The sequence below is a fragment of the Salvelinus namaycush genome, chromosome 4 (genome assembly GCF_016432855.1).
Source record: "Salvelinus namaycush isolate Seneca chromosome 4, SaNama_1.0, whole genome shotgun sequence".
Lineage (NCBI taxonomy): Eukaryota > Metazoa > Chordata > Actinopteri > Salmoniformes > Salmonidae > Salvelinus > Salvelinus namaycush.
This window is the reverse complement of record NC_052310.1, coordinates 75,361,674-75,379,351: the sequence shown is the minus strand read 5'-3', so window position 1 is coordinate 75,379,351 and position 17,678 is coordinate 75,361,674. Positions and strand designations below refer to the sequence as shown.

The 17,678-nt window shown below is 39.4% G+C and overlaps 1 protein-coding gene across 1 annotated transcript in view; it reads left to right on the top strand.

Moving 5' to 3' along the window:
* Positions 1–17,678, top strand: part of LOC120046001 (rho GTPase-activating protein 27-like) — a 37,362-nt gene continuing 19,684 nt past the window's right edge. Inside the window, exons 1-2 of the mRNA XM_038990916.1 lie at positions 1–80; positions 286–737. Coding sequence (XP_038846844.1) covers positions 1–80; positions 286–737 — 532 coding nt within the window. The remainder of the gene's footprint in view (positions 81–285; positions 738–17,678) is intronic.

Sequence of the window (17,678 nt, the reverse complement as noted above, 5' to 3'; positions counted from 1 at the left end):
ATGGCGATGGTGCAGGTGGAGTTTGAGTATGAGTACACAGCCAAGGACGGGGCTCTGGTCTCCATCAAGCCCAACGAAAGGTAATTGAATTGAAAATCTTTATTATCCAGAAAATATTTCACAAAATGGAAATTAGTCTTTAGTTAAAAAAGTAAAATTACAAAGGAACAGATCAGACAACATGATATAGATGATAGAACTTAACAATACATGCACAGTACACGCGTCATTGCACAGCCCAAACACATTCTTCACATTGCCTCTCTGGGCCTCTAATGTTCACAGGTACATCCTGGTCTCCAGGACCAATGACTACTGGTGGCATGTCCAGAAGGACCAGAGGACCAAACCCTTCTATATCCCTGCCAAGTATGTGAGGGAGCTCTCTGTGAAGACCCAGGGCCCACTGGACCTCACTAATTCTGGGACTCAGAGTCGCACATTCTTGCAGTCAACGACTGACAGAGAGCCACTGGACATGTCTAACAAAGGTCAAAGGTCAGACGCTGTGACGAAGGTCCGCATGTCCACGGATCACTCTGCGAGAGCCACCACTCACAGGATGTCCACGTTCGGGGTATCACAAGACATTGATGAAATCAAGCATTATGAGCACATGAAGACCATGGTGGGACTGCAGACCTCCAATAACGAGACTAGAGATATCCCGCCACATGATCTGAAGAGGCGAAGTTTAGCTCCAGGTTTCTCATTCACCTCAGCCTCAGACGCTCAAGGTCTTGGTGATATGCTACAGCACTGTTCCCTAAAGCTCCATGTCTCACCTGAGCCCACAAGCGAACTTCCCCAGTTGCAGTCAAGCCCTCCTACACTTATCAAGGATCAAGATAAACAGCAGATCTCAGATGGCCAGATAACGAAAACACTGCCAGGGGATCCTAGTGGGCTATCTCATTTATCTCAGGACTCAGATATCTATGAGACTATATCAGATACCCAGCACTCAGAGTTGACAGACTTTGTGGGAACAGAACTGGCTGGATCTTTGGGTTCAACTGAAACACCAGCAGAACAACAGCAGAGCCTGGATCGAACTTCTGGTCCGATTGATGTTACAGCCCCTTCCCCTACAGCTCAGGTAAGATTAAGTTTCACTGTAGACATTCATAACATCCTACATAAATGTATAATATGCAAATATTTTATTTGACTTCATAATGATTTACATGAAGCCATTTGTAAAGGATGTGAGTTGGATGGGAACGTCAGAGAAAATAACCGGTATTACTAACTTCTGACATCAGAGGGTGCTGTTCAGTCATGGTAGAACTGGCATCCCGACAAGCATTCGAGGTCTGATGGATAAGCACAGAAGTAATCAAGCCTTGCAATGCTCTGTCATGCTTTTTTTCTCAGCTTTTTGAAGAAATTATTACTGAGGTTGGGAATCACTATGTTCATTATTTGGTTTGTTCATTGTCGCTACCCTGTTGTGTTTATCTTAAGAAAAGGAGAGATTTTATAAAAAAATTCACAGAGGAATTATTGTTATACTCTGGGAAATAGTCAATGGTTGCATCCCCAATGGCACCCTATTCCTTATATATCAGGGGTACTCAACTCTTACCAGTGGTCAAGAGGCTGCTGGTGTTCTGTTCTACCTGATAACTAATTGCATGCACCTGGTGTCCCAGGTCTAAATCAGTCACTGATTAGAGGGGAACAATGAAAAAACGTAGTGGAACTGGCTTCGAGGTCCAGAGTTGAGTTTGATGGCCCTATACAGTGCACTACTATTAACCTGGGCCTCTGGTCAAAAGTAGTGCCCTTTATAAGGAATAGGGTGCCATTTGGGATGCACAATTGAATCACAAACACAGATGAGAACTAGGCATATGACTTATTCTGTCAGATTTCCCAAAAGTTAATATGGTCAACAGGACTCAGCTAATGAATCATAAACTATATCACATTCAGGGAAATAGTTATACCATCTGGGATCCAAAAACATGACTCAAAAGATGATTTCAGTAAGTGAGCCTTGTGATCTGCATTAAAGATACATGGTGAGTTTATGGATAACAGAATGCAGTGAGTTTGATTGAAGGTTGTGCTGTTGTCTTGTACAGACATGTACAAGTTATCCATGAAAGGGTCAAATTCCTGCTAATGTATGGAAAGATTCCTAACATAGCATATACTAGCTATAGTAGACTCCATGTGTTATTCTGTGGCAGCTCATATACACAAGCCCTTTTGCTTTTGTGTGCCAGTCCAATGGGGTAAGGGGTGCCACTGCCCCTAGAATGCAACTGTAGGGTCAGGACGGTCCGGTCCAGCTGATTCAAGTGCTCTATCTGGTCCGTTCGGTACAACTGTCTGGAATACGATACGCAGGACACAATCACTGTTATGTGTATGGACCTATGCAATTTGATTGTAACATTTGAGATTTCCCAAAAGTGGAATCCTCTTTCTACCTTTTCTTTCCTCTTCTTTTTACTTTCGTGAATGTGGGTGGGGGTTAGGGGAGTTGGTGGGGCAACCACAGAACAAGTTAGAAACCGGTTAGTTCGGCTGGTTCGAATACATACCTACTGTAACCAGAAAAGAAAGAGTTAATCAGAAACTTAGGCTACCAACAAACCACTCCCAAACGACTGGCTGTAGCTTCCAGCTGCTACCTGTTGCCAGAGCACCAGTGACGTTGACGAGAACTATACCGCCGTAAAAAATATTAACATTTTGCAAACGCAAATTACATTGACTACAGTTGGTTGGTTTGACAGGCGTCACCGTGAAGCAACATCGTTTTTTGGAGAAACCTGAAACATTCCGCGAGTCTGCTTTCCATCGTTGGTTCACCTGCTCCGAGGTAAAGTGACGTAGGCCGCTCCTAGTATCAGGATGTAGTCAAGCATGGAACGAACATTTTATATCCTTCTCAATGCTGAGAATTAATTTGTTACATTGTTGCGCTTGCAGGTGGCAATGTGTAAACATTTACATTTCTGACTAAACTAGTGTGCAAAGTTTGAAAGTAGTCTGTAAAGTAGGCCTACATTGTTGTTACATTTGCTATAACAGAACTTGAACTAGTTTGCTTACTTGAAACTCTGATGTTGTTTGTGTCGCACTGCTTTGCTTTATCTTGGCCAGGTTGCAGTTGTAAATGAGAACTTGTTCTCAACTAGCCTACCTGGTTAAATAAAGGTTCAATAAAAAAATCTGATAATTGAATGACCTTGTGGTACCCCTGCTATGCAGCAACAAGGGCAGCATTCCAAATTGCACCCTATTTAGTGCCCCATAGGGATTTGGTCCCTATGGTCAAAAGTAGTGCACTATATAGTTCTGTCCTTTCTGGCATGGGATCCATCCACAGTTCATGTGTTAGTGCCAGCTATTTGCACATTCTGTACATTTCTTCTCCCAGCTATGTCATTATTTTCATGCATCCAAATCAACATATGCTAAAAAAAAACATTTGTAACATTTAAGTTGTGTACAGTACAGTGGCTGCATTCTAAATTCTGATGAAGAGGCTTTAATCAAACAGAATGTACAGAGAGCCTTCAACCTGTATTCACTGTGTTCTCGAGCTGTAATGATGTGCCATGTGCTACAGATTCCTGAAATAAGTAGAATTTTTGGTGCAGCTAGATATCAGTCCTGAAGGCTTTTTCAGGAGTGAATGACAAGGGGTTTTACATTTTGACTCTGTTTTTTCACTTTAAAATGTATGCTAACAAAAACCATTGATTTCAAAGTTTATCAAACCATACAACTCTATGCACAAGGACTACTTTTAACAATTTCCACTGAAAAATGTACAAAATTGAATTTAGTGGAAGAACTGTGCAGATTCAAACTTTGGTAAAGAAATTACAGTAAAATCATGCAATCATGTTTTCCAAATAACTGTTAAACATCATGGCAACATGAGTTCGAAAAAGTCTCTTTTGGTTATTGAACTACAGTAAGTGAAGTGGATTTACAGTCGAAGTTTACATACACTTAGGTTGGAGTCATTAAAACTTGTTTTTCAACCACTCCACAAATTTCTTGTTAACAAACTATAGTTTTGGCAAGTCGATTAGGACATCTACTTTGTGCATGACAAGTAATTTTTTACAGAAAGATTATTTCACTTATAACTCACTGTATCACAATTCCAGTGGGTCAGAAGTTTACATACACTAAGTTGACTGTGCCTTTAAACAGCTTGGAAAATTCCAGAAAATGATATCATGGATTTAGAAGCTTCTGATAGGCTAATTTACATAATTTGAGTCAATTGAAGGTGTACCTGTGGATGTATTTCAAGACCTACCTTCAAACTTAGTGCCTCTGCTTGACATCATGGGAAAATCAAAAGAAATCAGCCAAGACCTCAGAATGTTTTTTTTGTAGACCTCCACAAGTCTGGTTCATCCTTGGGAGCAATTTCCAAATGCCTGAAGGTACCACATTAATCTGTACAAACAATAGTACGCAAGTATAAACACCATGGGACCACGCAGCCGTCATACTGCTCTGGAAGGAGATGCGTTCTGTCTCCTAGAGATGAACGTACTTGGTGTGAAAAGTGCAAATCAATCCCAGAACAACAGCAAAGGACCTTGTGAAGATGCTGGAGGAAACAGGTACAAAAGTATCTATATCCACAGTAAAACAAGTCCTATATCAACATAACCTGAAAGGCCGCTCAGCAAGGAAGAAGCCACTGCTCCAAAACCGCCATAAAAATTCCAGACTACGGTTTGCAACTGCACATGGGGACAAAGACCATACTTTTTGGAGAAATGCCCTCTCGGTTGATGTATCAAAATTAGAACTGTTTGGCCATAATGACCATCGTTATGTTTGGAGGAAAAAGGGGGAGGCTTGCAAGCCGAAGAACACCATGCCAACCGTGAAGCACGGGGGTGGCAGCATCATGTTGTGGGGGTGCTTTGCTGCAGGAGGGACTGGTGCACTTCACAAAATAGATGGCATCATGAGGAAATAAATCATGTGGATATATTGAAGCAACACCTCAAGACATCAGTCAGGAAGTTAAATCTTGGTTGCAAATGGGTCTTCCAAATGGACATTGACTACAAGCATACTTCCAAAGTTGTGGCAAAATGGCTTTAGGACAACAATGTCAAGGTATTGGAGTGGCCATCACAAATCCCTGACCTCAATCCCATAGACAATGTGTGGGCGGAACTGAAAAAGCATGTGCATGCAAGGAGGCCAACAAACCTGACTCAGTTACACCAGCTCTGTCAGGAGGAATGGGCCAAAATTCACCCAACTTATTGTGGGAAGCTTGTGGAAGGCTACCCAAAACGTTTGACCCAAGTTAAACAACTTAAAGGCAATGCTACCAAATACTAATTGAGTAAATGTAAACTTCTGACCCACTGGGAATGCGATTAAAGAAATAAAAGCTGAAATAAATCGTTCTCTACTATTATTCTGACATTTCACGTACTTAAAATAAAGTGGTGATCCGAACTGACCTAAGACAGGGAATTTCTACTCGGATTAAATGTCAGGAATTGTGAAAAACTGAGTTTAAATGTATTTGGCTAAGGTGTATGTAAACTTCCGACTTCAACTGTACATCCGATAATGGAATTACGGTAACAGAATTGCATCATGGGTCCCTAATCTGTACTACACAGAAATGCATAATTATGGATATGAATGTCCAAACTTGTGAAACATGAGGAGAATGACATCACAGCAGAGTAGATTACAGTACAATGTACTCTACCTTTCTTTACTGTACTGTACTATTAGACTTTGCAGTACTGTGTTCTACTCAATGTATTGTGCTCTACTCACGGTGTTCTACTCACTGTGCTCTATTCTACTGTGCTCTGCTCTACTCACTGTACTGTGCTCTACTCACTGTGCTCTATTCATTGTGCTCTACTGTGCTCTACTCACTGTACAGTACACTACTGTGCTTTACATACTGCTCTACTCACTGTGTTCTACTCACGGTACTCTGCTGTGCTCTAGTCACTGGGCTGACGTTGCTTTCAGAGGCAATTTTTTTTCTTGGGAAATGGTGCCTTCCATGCCTTCATTTCCCAAAAAGATAGACTCTTAGCTTTCATATGACACCAATTTGATATGCTCCTATTCGATGGAAATGCCCATCACCTTTACATATCTTGTAACTGTAGCCTTCACTTACGCTGTGCAATAAGGGCTCTGGTCTCACACTTTATCACAGTGCACTACTTTTGACCAGAGCCCTATGTAGGGACTAGGGTGCCATTTGGACCTTGATTTCAATCCCTTTCTGACAGCACCCCTTTTTGATTTTAACAAAACCTTCGATACGTGTTTGCCCATGGTAGAAGTGGTCAGAAAGTTACTTTTTAGACCTGAATGCCAAAACATTCAGGAGATAGAGGTGCTCAAAGTTGACCCATTTTGCATACCCCAGCCTATCATGAAACATCCATATCTTCATCACTGGAAAATATCAACGGTTGAGTTTGATATCATTTGAAAGCTTACAAAAAGTTTTGTCAAACTACTCTGATTTCTTGAAAAAAAGTATACAATAAATACACATCTACAGTACCAGTCAAAAGTCTGGACACTTACTCACTCAAGGGTTTTTCTTAATTTTTTCTACTATTTTCTACATTATAAAATAATAGTGGAGACATCAAAAACTATGAAATATCACATATGGAATCATGTAGTAACCAAAAAAGTGAGATTCTTCAAAGTAGTCACCCTTTGCCTTGATGACAGCTTTGCATACTCTTGGCATTCTCTCAACCAGCTTCACCTGGAATGCTTTTCCAACAGTCTTGCAGGAGTGTGTTGGGTTTGAAAAACAAATGGTAGTCCCACTAAGCGCAAACCAGATAGGATGGCGTATTGCTGCAGAATGCTGTGGTAGCCATGCTGGTTAAGTATGCCTTGAATTTTAAATAAATCACTGGTACTGTAACCAGAAAAGCACCATCACACCTCCTCCTCCATGCTTCACGGTGGGAACCACACATGCAGAGATCATCCGTTCACCTAATCTGTATCTCACAAAGACATGGCAGTTGGAACCAAAAATCTCAAATTTGGACTCATCTGACTAAAGGACAGATTTCCACCAGTCTATTGTCCATTGCTTGTGATTTATGGCCCAAGCAAGTCTGTTCTTTAGTATTGGTTTCTTTGCAGCAATTTGACCATGAAGGGCTGATTCACAGTCTCCTCTGACCAGTTGATTTTGAGATGTGTCTGTTACTTGAACTCTGTGAAGAATTTATTTGGGCTGCAAATGTTGAGGCTGGTAACTCTAATGAACTTATCCTCTGCAGCAGAGGTAACTCTGGCTCTTCCTTTCCTGTGGCGGTCCTCATGAGAGCCAGTTTCATCACAGCACTTGATGGTTTTTGCGACTGCACTTGAAGAAACTTTAAAAATTCTTGAAATGTTCCGGATTGACTGACCTTCATGTCTTAAAGTAATGATGGACTGTCATTTCTCTTTGCTTATTTGAGCTGTTCTTGCCATAATATGGACTTGGTCTTTTACCAAATAGGGCTATCTTCTGTATACCACCCCTACCTTGTCACAACACAACTGATTGGCTCAAAGGCATTAATTCACTTTTAACAAGGCACACCTGTTAATTGAAATGCATTCCAGGTGGCTCTTGAAGCTGGTTGAGAGAATGCCAAGAGTATGCAAAGCTGTCATCAAGGTAAAGGGTGGCTACTTTCAAGAATTTGCTTAAGTTTTTTTTGGTTATTACATGATTCCTTAGGTGTTTTTTCATAGTTACAATGTAGAAAATACAAAACTAAAAACCCTGGAATGAGTAGGTATGTCCTAACTTTTGACTGGTATTTTGTGTCATTGTATAACATTTAACATGAATTAGGGCACGGTATGCAAAATATGTCAGCTTTGGAATGAACCAGGTTAAAAAAAAGCTTTTTCTGTTTCTAATTAAATTTACTGGCAAAAAGAATGCATGCATTTGATCAGAGTTCAAAGTTTTGATTGAATATTGACCTCTGCCTGCCAAAATCAAATGCAAGGAAACTGCTCCAACAGATTGTGTGTGTGACCTATCTATCTGATCCTGCTCTCTGACAGAAAAGAACACTGAACACTGTCTGTTTTGTTCTCCTCCTAAACAGCAACACTGGCCCAAATGCCTCCCTATTCCCTATATGGTGCATCTTATTAGTCTGGTCCAAATGGTTCCCTACTCCCTATATGGTGCACTTAATACTTTTGACCAGAGCCCTATGGGCCATTCCCTATGGGCCCTGTTCAAAAGTAGTGCACTATATAGATAATAGAGAGTAATTTGGGACACATACTAGGTTTGGCTTCTCACTGGGCACAGACGTCAATTCAATGTCTATTCCTCTTTGATTCAAACAACATTGATTCAACCAGTGTGTGCCCAGTGGGTTCTTACTGAAATCATTGGGAGGTTATTTGAGAGTAAGGATGGGTGAATACATTTAGATGAATCCAACATTTAGGGTAACACCGGATGTCATGATCCCAAGACTCTGTGGAAAATAGTGATGGTTAGACTATCGAGTGGAGTGGACTACCCTAGTTAAATGAACTCAATTGACATGAAAATGAATGTAGGAATGGTTTTCTTACATGATCAAATGAACCATAAATTCCTTAACTATTATTATAAACAAAATATGAATGTAAAAAACAGTTGTGATCTTGTTGATATCATCATGTTCATGCATACTTCACCAGATCACTATGTTATTTGCATTAGTACTGGTAAATTGTAACTGCCAAGGACCGAAAGGCTCCTTAGCAGCTTCTACCGCCAAGCCATAAGACTGCTGAACAGTTCATCAAATGGCCACCGGACTATTTGCATTGACCCCCCCATCCCCCCTCCTTTTGTTTTGTACACTGCTGCTGCTCGCTGTTTATTATCTATGCATAGTCACTTCATCCCTACCTACATGTACGGATTGCCTCGGCTGGCCTGTGCCCCCGCACATTGTCTCCGTGCCTGTACCCCCTGTATATAGCCTCGTTATTTTATTGTGTTACTTTTTATAATTTTTTACTTTAGTTAATTTGGTAAATATTTTTTTGATTCTTTCTTGAACTGCATTGTTAGTTAAGGGCTTGTAAGTAAGCATTTCACGGTAAGGTCTACACTTGTTGTATTCTGCCCATGTGACAAATAAAGTTTGATTTTATTTAGTAAACGTACACACACCATTTGAGAGAGAAATGGAAATTCAGCATTTTTCTCTGTGCTTGTTGTGCAAATCTCCTCTAGAGGCTCCCAATGACCGTTCCTCAGCTGTAATGAGACTATTTCATGGCTGTGTTTACACAGGCAGCCCAATTCTGATCTTTTTTTCACTAATTCAGATCAGCTCTGAAAAATATCTGATGTTATTGGTCAAAAGTCCAATTAATGGGGAAAAATTATCAGATTTGGCCTGCCTGTCTAAACGCAGCCTTCGGCCACGTTCCTCTGCCTAGGTGCTGCTGATGCCTGCCAGATCTTACAATACCTGGGTAGGTATTTTATTTTTTTAGCTAACCACATATGTTATAGTAATCTGTCAGTCGATGACATGGCACGCAACCATTGGTTGATGCATGCAATCTTTGGTTGATGCATGCAACATCTGAGCAGGGGAACGGAACCATTGTCTAAAGAGGGTATTCCCAAACTGGGGTACGGTACGTGTAATGCCGTCGGGGGTACCCCAAATAAAAATGTGATTCACATTTAAAAAATGAATCATAATATTAAGTTTTTGAACATTTTTTTCTTCACATTTTCAGAGTATCCTGCCTTGGCATATCGCGCTGTTAAGACACTGATGCCCTTTGCAACCACGTACCTACAGTATGTGAGAATGGACTCTCAGCCCTCACTAGCATGAAAACTAAATACAGGCACAGACTGTGTGTGGAAAATGATTTAAGACGGAGACTCTCTCCAATACAACCCAACATTGCAGAGTTACGTGCATCCTTCAAGCACACCCTTCTCATTAACCTGTGGTGAGTTATTTAAATAAGGTTTTATATGTAAGATGGTTAAAGAAAGAGAAAAATTATTTATTATTATTATATTATTATTTGTGCCCTGGTCCTATAAGAGCTCTTTGTCACTTCCCACTTGTCGGGATGTGACAAAAACTCACACTCATTCTTATGTTTAATAAATGTATAGTGTGCGTGTGGCATTCTTACAATGATGGCAAAAAACATTTGAAAGTGTGCTGACCCTGGTACTGGAGGGGGTACGCAGCTGGAGGTTGAATGTTTGAAGGGGTAGGGGACTATAAAAAGTTTGGGAACCACTGGTCTAAAGTATCTTGTCTCCTTAGTCATAGAATCATATTAGATCCAGAATGTCTTTAATTTTATCTTGATGCATGGTTCTTTTTTATGTACTCTGTTTGTAATAATAGGGTTAACTGCTTGGGACTTCGCTATCAAAGCTCTTGAGATCTACATATCTGTAAATAGTTAAAATGCCTAAGTGGCTTTATTGCCCATACAGAAAAACCATATTAGTTCACATGTGAAATGTGTTTTCGGAACACTTCACATGTGATCAAGTTTTCACATGTAGTGTCATTTTATCACGTGTTGCTTTAATGTTATCACATTAACTTCACATAAGTTCACATGAAAACATGGATTTTTGGAACACTTCACATGTGAAATGTATGTTTTTTCCGTAAGGGTGTGTACAGTACCGTAGGCATTCTTGGACAGCAGTTGTTACCCAACACCTAAGTCAGTTTCAGTGTCTTATGTTTCAGACACTGCAGTATGTTCAGAGATTAGCATATCTTCTCTTTTTCCTCTATCCATACATGTATACTGTAGAATGTATACATCTCTGTGTTCCATCTATGTTCTAGAATTTCTATGTTCTCGAAACTCTATGTTCTGACTGCCCCGCATATGAAGCAGGAGAAGAGACATGTCAATAAAGCGTCAATCAGCCTGGCCTGAGGTAAAGTGAAGTGAGGAGATGGGTAGGGAAGTGATAAGGCTGCTGTGCTGTATGTAGGTTGTAAATGGAGCCATAACTGCCGTCTCTGGGGTAATCCAGGATTCTGGGCCATGAGGAGTGATGTAACGGGTAGGAATCAGACTCCATTAATAGGCCGACTGTGTTTTTGTGGCCTGATTTTGAGCCCCAATTTGCTCCTCCATTGTTTTATTGGATGATTGCTAAAGCAGTGAAGTAATCAGGTAGATTGCTGGTTTGTAGCATTGCTCAAGGCTATAAGAGAAAGTTCTGATTATTCTCCTTTAGGGCAATTAGAGGCTATACAAAATATGGCTATCATCTCCTTCTTCAGGAGCTAGTTTAACATCACAACGATGTTTCCTCTTCAACCATCTCCTTCTTCAGGAGCTAGTTCAACATCACAACGATGTTTCCTCTTCAACCATCTCCTTCTTCAGGAGCTAGTTTAACATCACAACGATGTTTCCTCTTCAACCATCTCCTTCTTCAGGAGCTAGTTCAACATCACAACGATGTTTCCTCTTCAACCATCTCCTTCTTCAGGAGCTAGTTTAACATCACAACGATGTTTCCTCTTCAACCATCTCCTTCTTCAGGAGCTAGTTTAACATCACAACGATGTTTCCTCTTCAACCATCTCCTTCTTCAGGAGCTAGTTTAACATCACAACGATGTTTCCTCTTCAACCATCTCCTTCTTCAGGAGCTAGTTTAACATCACAACGATGTTTCCTCTTCAACCATCTCCTTCTTCAGGAGCTAGTTTAACATCACAACGATGTTTCCTCTTCAACCATCTCCTTCTTCAGGAGCTAGTTCAACATCACAACGATGTTTCCTCTTCAACCATCTCCTTCTTCAGGAGCTAGTTCAACATCACAACGATGTTTCCTCTTCAACCATCTCCTTCTTCAGGAGCTAGTTTAACATCACAACGATGTTTCCTTTTCCGCAGTACTTCGCTGTCCCTCTTTTAGTCAACGTTATTCATTATAAGGGATGATATTTTAATTTGAAACACTAATTTGAAATACTATTGGTTGGGGTGTTATTATGATACTGTTGGGTGTTATTATGATACTATTGGTTGGGGTGGTATTATGATACTATTGATTGTGGTCCCTTATGGGAAAAATCACATGATTTCACATGTAAAACCATGTGCTTTTTTGAAACGCGTGACATTTCACAAGAAGATTCACATGTGAAACCATGTGTTTTTGGAACACTTCATGTGTGATGTTATTTCACACGAAGTTTCACATGAGGATTTTCACATGTGATCACATAACCTTTCACATGTGTGAGTCGTTATGATGCACACACAGTGCTTTTAACAGTGTTTTCAACTTACATATTTGACACACATGACTACATTGTGTATGTTTATTTCTACAGTAATTATTATTCAACATGTCATTACCTGGGATTTGAACGCACAACCTCTTGGTTCACGGCATTCCTATCTTCATGCTATGCCACCATGTCTGTATCAATGACTGACTGATTTCACCTGTATTCCTACACTTTGGACTTAAAAATGTGAAAATGATTATATTTATCATAGGGATTCAGGAGTATCATTAAAACAGAATAATATGACCCACCAACTATACAGAAACTCTTCAATTGCTGAAATAAGTCAATTAAATCAATGAATAGTCAGAATGACTGATAACTAAAATAACAGTGCAGATGGCACTTTTTTGCTAAGTGCAAAGACGTAGTATAGGTAATGAATGTGTCTGGGAATGCTACAGACTTTGTGGTGCAGCAGAAAGTTCAGTGTACCTCAAATTCAGAGGTTGTGAGTTCAAATCCCAGGTGGGGTCATATTTTAGCTGAACAGCAATAACACATGAAATAGCACATGCGGAAACGTGATCACATGAAATTTCAAAAACACACCTTTTCACATGTGAAGTGTTCACATGTGAAATGTTACATGCGAAGTGTTGAAAAAAAAAAGTTTTCACATATGAAATGCCATATGTGGGGTGGCAGGTAGCCTAGTTGTTAGAGTGTTGGACCAGTAACCGAAAGGTTGCAAGATTGAATCCCCGAGCTGACAAGGTAAAAATCTGTCGTTCTGCCCCTAAACAAGGCAGTTAACCCACTGTTCCTAGGCCATCATTGAAAATAAGAATTTGTTCTTAACTGACTTGCCTAGTTAAATAAAGGTAAAATAAATATGTGAAGTGTTTCAAAAGCACGTTTTCACATTTGATATTTCACATGTCATATATGAAGTTTTCCAAAAACACATGATTTCACATGTGAAGTGTTCCAAAATGAAGAGAAATAGCTAATAGTGTAATTTATACAGCTGAACTGTGTTTTTACAGGAAATATACTGTTGCACAATGAACTGTATTCTGGAAATACAAAGAAATTCTAATTCTAAATATTTTCAAAGCTGAAAAATTAGGAATTGGAGTTTGGTTCACTTTCTGAATTGACTGAGAGTAAAATGGAATTGACCTCAACATTGGTTAGCACACTTGGAATGCAACCACTCCTACGTTTTGAACTCACAATCTTTTGGATGCCAGCAACCTGAATTTCCTGCTTCACCACCAGGTATGTGGCCATGTCAGAGATCGACCACATTTATTGTCAAGAATACATTTCTGTACTTTGCTAAAAGTTTTCCAGAATCAACTCAATGATTGTGTGATTATCTGACAACACCAACGAACAAGTAGCAGTGCTCAGGGAAACTTGACATCAAGGCCTAAATTCAATCAGATCAATCAAACAAGTGATTGCAGAAACCTGCATTTTTTATTTAAGCTTTATCTAACCAAGCAAGTCAGTTATGAACAAATTCTTATTTACAGTGACAGCCTACCCCGGCCAAACCCGGACAACGCTGGGCCAATTGTGCGCCGCCCTATGGGACCCCTAATCACAGCTGGTTGGGATACAGCCTGGAATCGAACCAGCGTCTGTAGTGACGCCTTTAGCACTGAGATACAGTGCCTTAGGCTCCTAAGTGGCGCAGCGGTCTATCTGGTGTTTTGGCGATGTCGGAGGTGTAACTGCTGTCGTGTCTCTGACTTCTTTAATGAGATGACATGCCAGTTTCAAATCGATTACATAATGTTTAATTGATTACTTGATTGAATTCAACCATGCAACAATTAAAACATTATCCTGGGCCACCACGGAAGCGTTCATTTATATAGAGCAGCTATCTCGCAAATCCACTCTTAAAGATCTGAAGATCTTTTATATCAATAGCATTCAATCAGTCATTAATAATTCTTTACCTGATATCAGTCTCATCTGAACATCGTAAAATTCTTAGTTATCTGGTTATCTGGAGCTGGTGATGTGAGGCTCTGGTTTGCCCAGTTGATGTCGCCCTCATCCTTGGTGGAATCTTCCAGGTCGTCGTGTGAGAAGTTCACGTGGTCTGAGAGGTTCAGCTCACTCTGGAGATGCTTCCTCGTCGGTCAGTGTTCTCGTACTAGATTTGCGCATATGTTCAGCTGCAGTCTGATATATGCTAGTTTAGTATGCATCTCTTCTCTAGGTGATCAATAGTTCAGAGTTCATACCATTTCACGTGTGGAGCAAGCTCTCACATTTTTTGGCCTGTAGGGTTGAAATTCTAATTAGCCCTTTTTAAACCCTCACGGTATTTGGAACTGAGGTGACTTTTTGTCACAGAGGCTTTTATTCAAGAGTGGAAAGGGGGTTGGTTCATCATTTCCAACCAATGTCTATTCACTTGGGCATGGCTACTGACTTAGTTCAACTTTACATGGAAGGCCAATTCTCTAATTTTAAAGGTTAACATCACTTTACATAATTTTGCAAATAGTTTAAGCTTTACTCAGTCATTTTATACAAGAATTAGATGCAAGCCTCATAACTGAGGAACCTGTATGAACAGAGTTAGGGTAATCAAATGTATTTATATAGCCCTTTTTACATCAGCTGATATATCAAAGTGCTGTACAAAAACCCAGCCTAAAACCCCAAACAGCAAGCAGAAGCACGGTGGCTAGGAAATCTCCCTAGAAAGGCCAAAACCTAGGAAGAAACCTATGTGCTCAAAAGTTGTCACGTGTTCTAATACAGTATGTTGAAGTTTTGGATCGCCATGTCACATTTATTTCACATTAATTTAACAAGAGGTCGTGTTCTCAGATGTGCTCACATGTTAGTTAGTGTAGTTTTATGTTATCACATTGCTTCACATGAGATCACGTGTTCACATGTGAAATTCATGTGGTTTCTCCGTAAGGTGTGGTATGATGATACTATTGGTTGGGGTTTCTAGTTTTAATGTCACATGCACAAGTACAGGGAAATGTCTTTCTTGCAAGCTCCAACCCCAACAATTCAGTAATCAATAACAATGTAATACTAAAAATAAGGAGATAGAACAAAAACACACAAGAAATAAAAAATAAGAAGAACATGAGAAAGTAAGTCAGCATACAGGGTCAGTTCCAATACCATATTTACAATGTGCAGGGATACTGGAGTGATAGAGGTAGATATGTATCGGGGTAAGCATACTAGATACAGGGTCAGGGGTGTTATTATGACACTTGGTTGGTGTGTTATTATGACACTTGGTGTGTTATTATGATACTATTGGTTGGTGTGTTATTATGATACTGTTGGTTGGTGTGTTATTATGACACTTGGTTGGTGTGTTATTATGATGCTATTGGTTGGTGTGTTATTATGACACTTGGTTGGTGTGTTATGACACTTGGTTGGTGTGTTATTATGATGCTATTGGTTGGTGTGTTATTACGATACTATTGGTTGGTGTGTTATTATGACACTTGGTTGGTGTGTTATTATGATGCTATTGGTTGGTGTGTTATTATGACACTTGGTTGGTGTGTTATTATGACACTTGGTTGGTGTGTTATTATGACACTTGGTTGGTGTGTTATTATGATGCTATTGGTTGGTGTGTTATTACGATACTATTGGTTGGAGTGTTATCATGATACTATTGGTTGGTGTGTTATCATGGTACTATTGGTTGGTGTGTTATCATGACACTATTGGTTGGTGTGTTATTATGATACTATTGGTTGGTGTGTTATCATGATACTATTGGTTGGTGTGTTATTATGATACTATTGGTTGGTGTGTTATTATGATACTATTGGTTGGTGTGTTATCATGATACTATTGGTTGGTGTGTTATCATGGTACTATTGGTTGGTGTGTTATCATGACACTATTGGTTGGGGTGTTATTATGATACTATTGGTTGGTGTGTTATGATACTATTGGTAGGTGTGTTTTTATGATACTATTGGTTGGTGTGTTATTGTGACACTTGGTTGGTGTGTTATTATGACACTATTGGTTGGTGTGTTATCATGACACTATTGGTTGGTGTGTTATCATGACACTATTGGTTGGTGTGTTATCATGACACTATTGGTTGGTGTGTTATTATGATACTATTGGTTGGTGTGTTATCATGACACTATTGGTTGGTGTGTTATTATGACACTATTGGTTGGTGTGTTATTATGACACTATTGGTTGGTGTGTTATTATGACACTATTGGTTGGTGTGTTATTATGACACTATTGGTTGGTGTGTTATCATGACACTATTGGTCGGTGTGTTATCATGACACTATTGGTCGGTGTGTTATCATGATACTATTGGTCGGTGTGTTATCATGACACTATTGGTTGGTGTGTTATTATGATACTATTGGTTGGTGTGTTATTATGACACTATTGGTTGGTGTGTTATCATGGTACTATTGGTTGGTGTGTTATCATGACACTATTGGTTGGTGTGTTATGATACTATTGGTTGGTGTGTTATCATGATACTATTGGTTGGTGTGTTATCATGATACTATTGGTTGGTGTGTTATTATGATACTATTGGTTGGTGTGTTTTTATGATACTATTGGTTGGTGTGTTTTTATGATACTATTGGTTGGTGTGTTTTTATGATACTATTGGTTGGTGTGTTTTTATGATACTATTGGTTGGTGTGTTTTTATGATACTATTGGTTGGTGTGTTATTATGATACTATTGGTTGGTGTGTTATTATGATACTATTGTTTGGTGTGTTATTATGATACTATTGGTTGGTGTGTTATTATGATACTATTGGTTGGTGTGTTATTATGATACTATTGGTTGGTGTGTTTTTGATACTATTGGTTGGTGTGTTTTTATGATACTATTGGTTGGGGTGTTTTTATGATACTATTGGTCGGTGTGTTATCATGACACTATTGGTCGGTGTGTTATTATGACACTATTGGTCGGTGTGTTATTATGACACTATTGGTTGGTGTGTTATTATGACACTATTGGTTGGTGTGTTATTATGACACTATTGGTTGGTGTGTTATTATGACACTATTGGTTGGTGTGTTATCATGACACTATTGGTTGGTGTGTTATCATGACACTATTAGTTGGTGTGTTATTATGACACTATTGGTTGGTGTGTTATCATGATACTATTGGTTGGTGTGTTATCATGACACTTTTGGTTGGTGTTTTATTATGACACTATTGGTTGGTGTGTTATTATGACACTATTGGTTGGTGTGTTATTATGACACTATTGGTTGGTGTGTTATTATGACACTATTGGTTGGTGTGTTATTATGACACTATTGGTTGGTGTGTTATTATGACACTATTGGTTGGTGTGTTATTATGACACT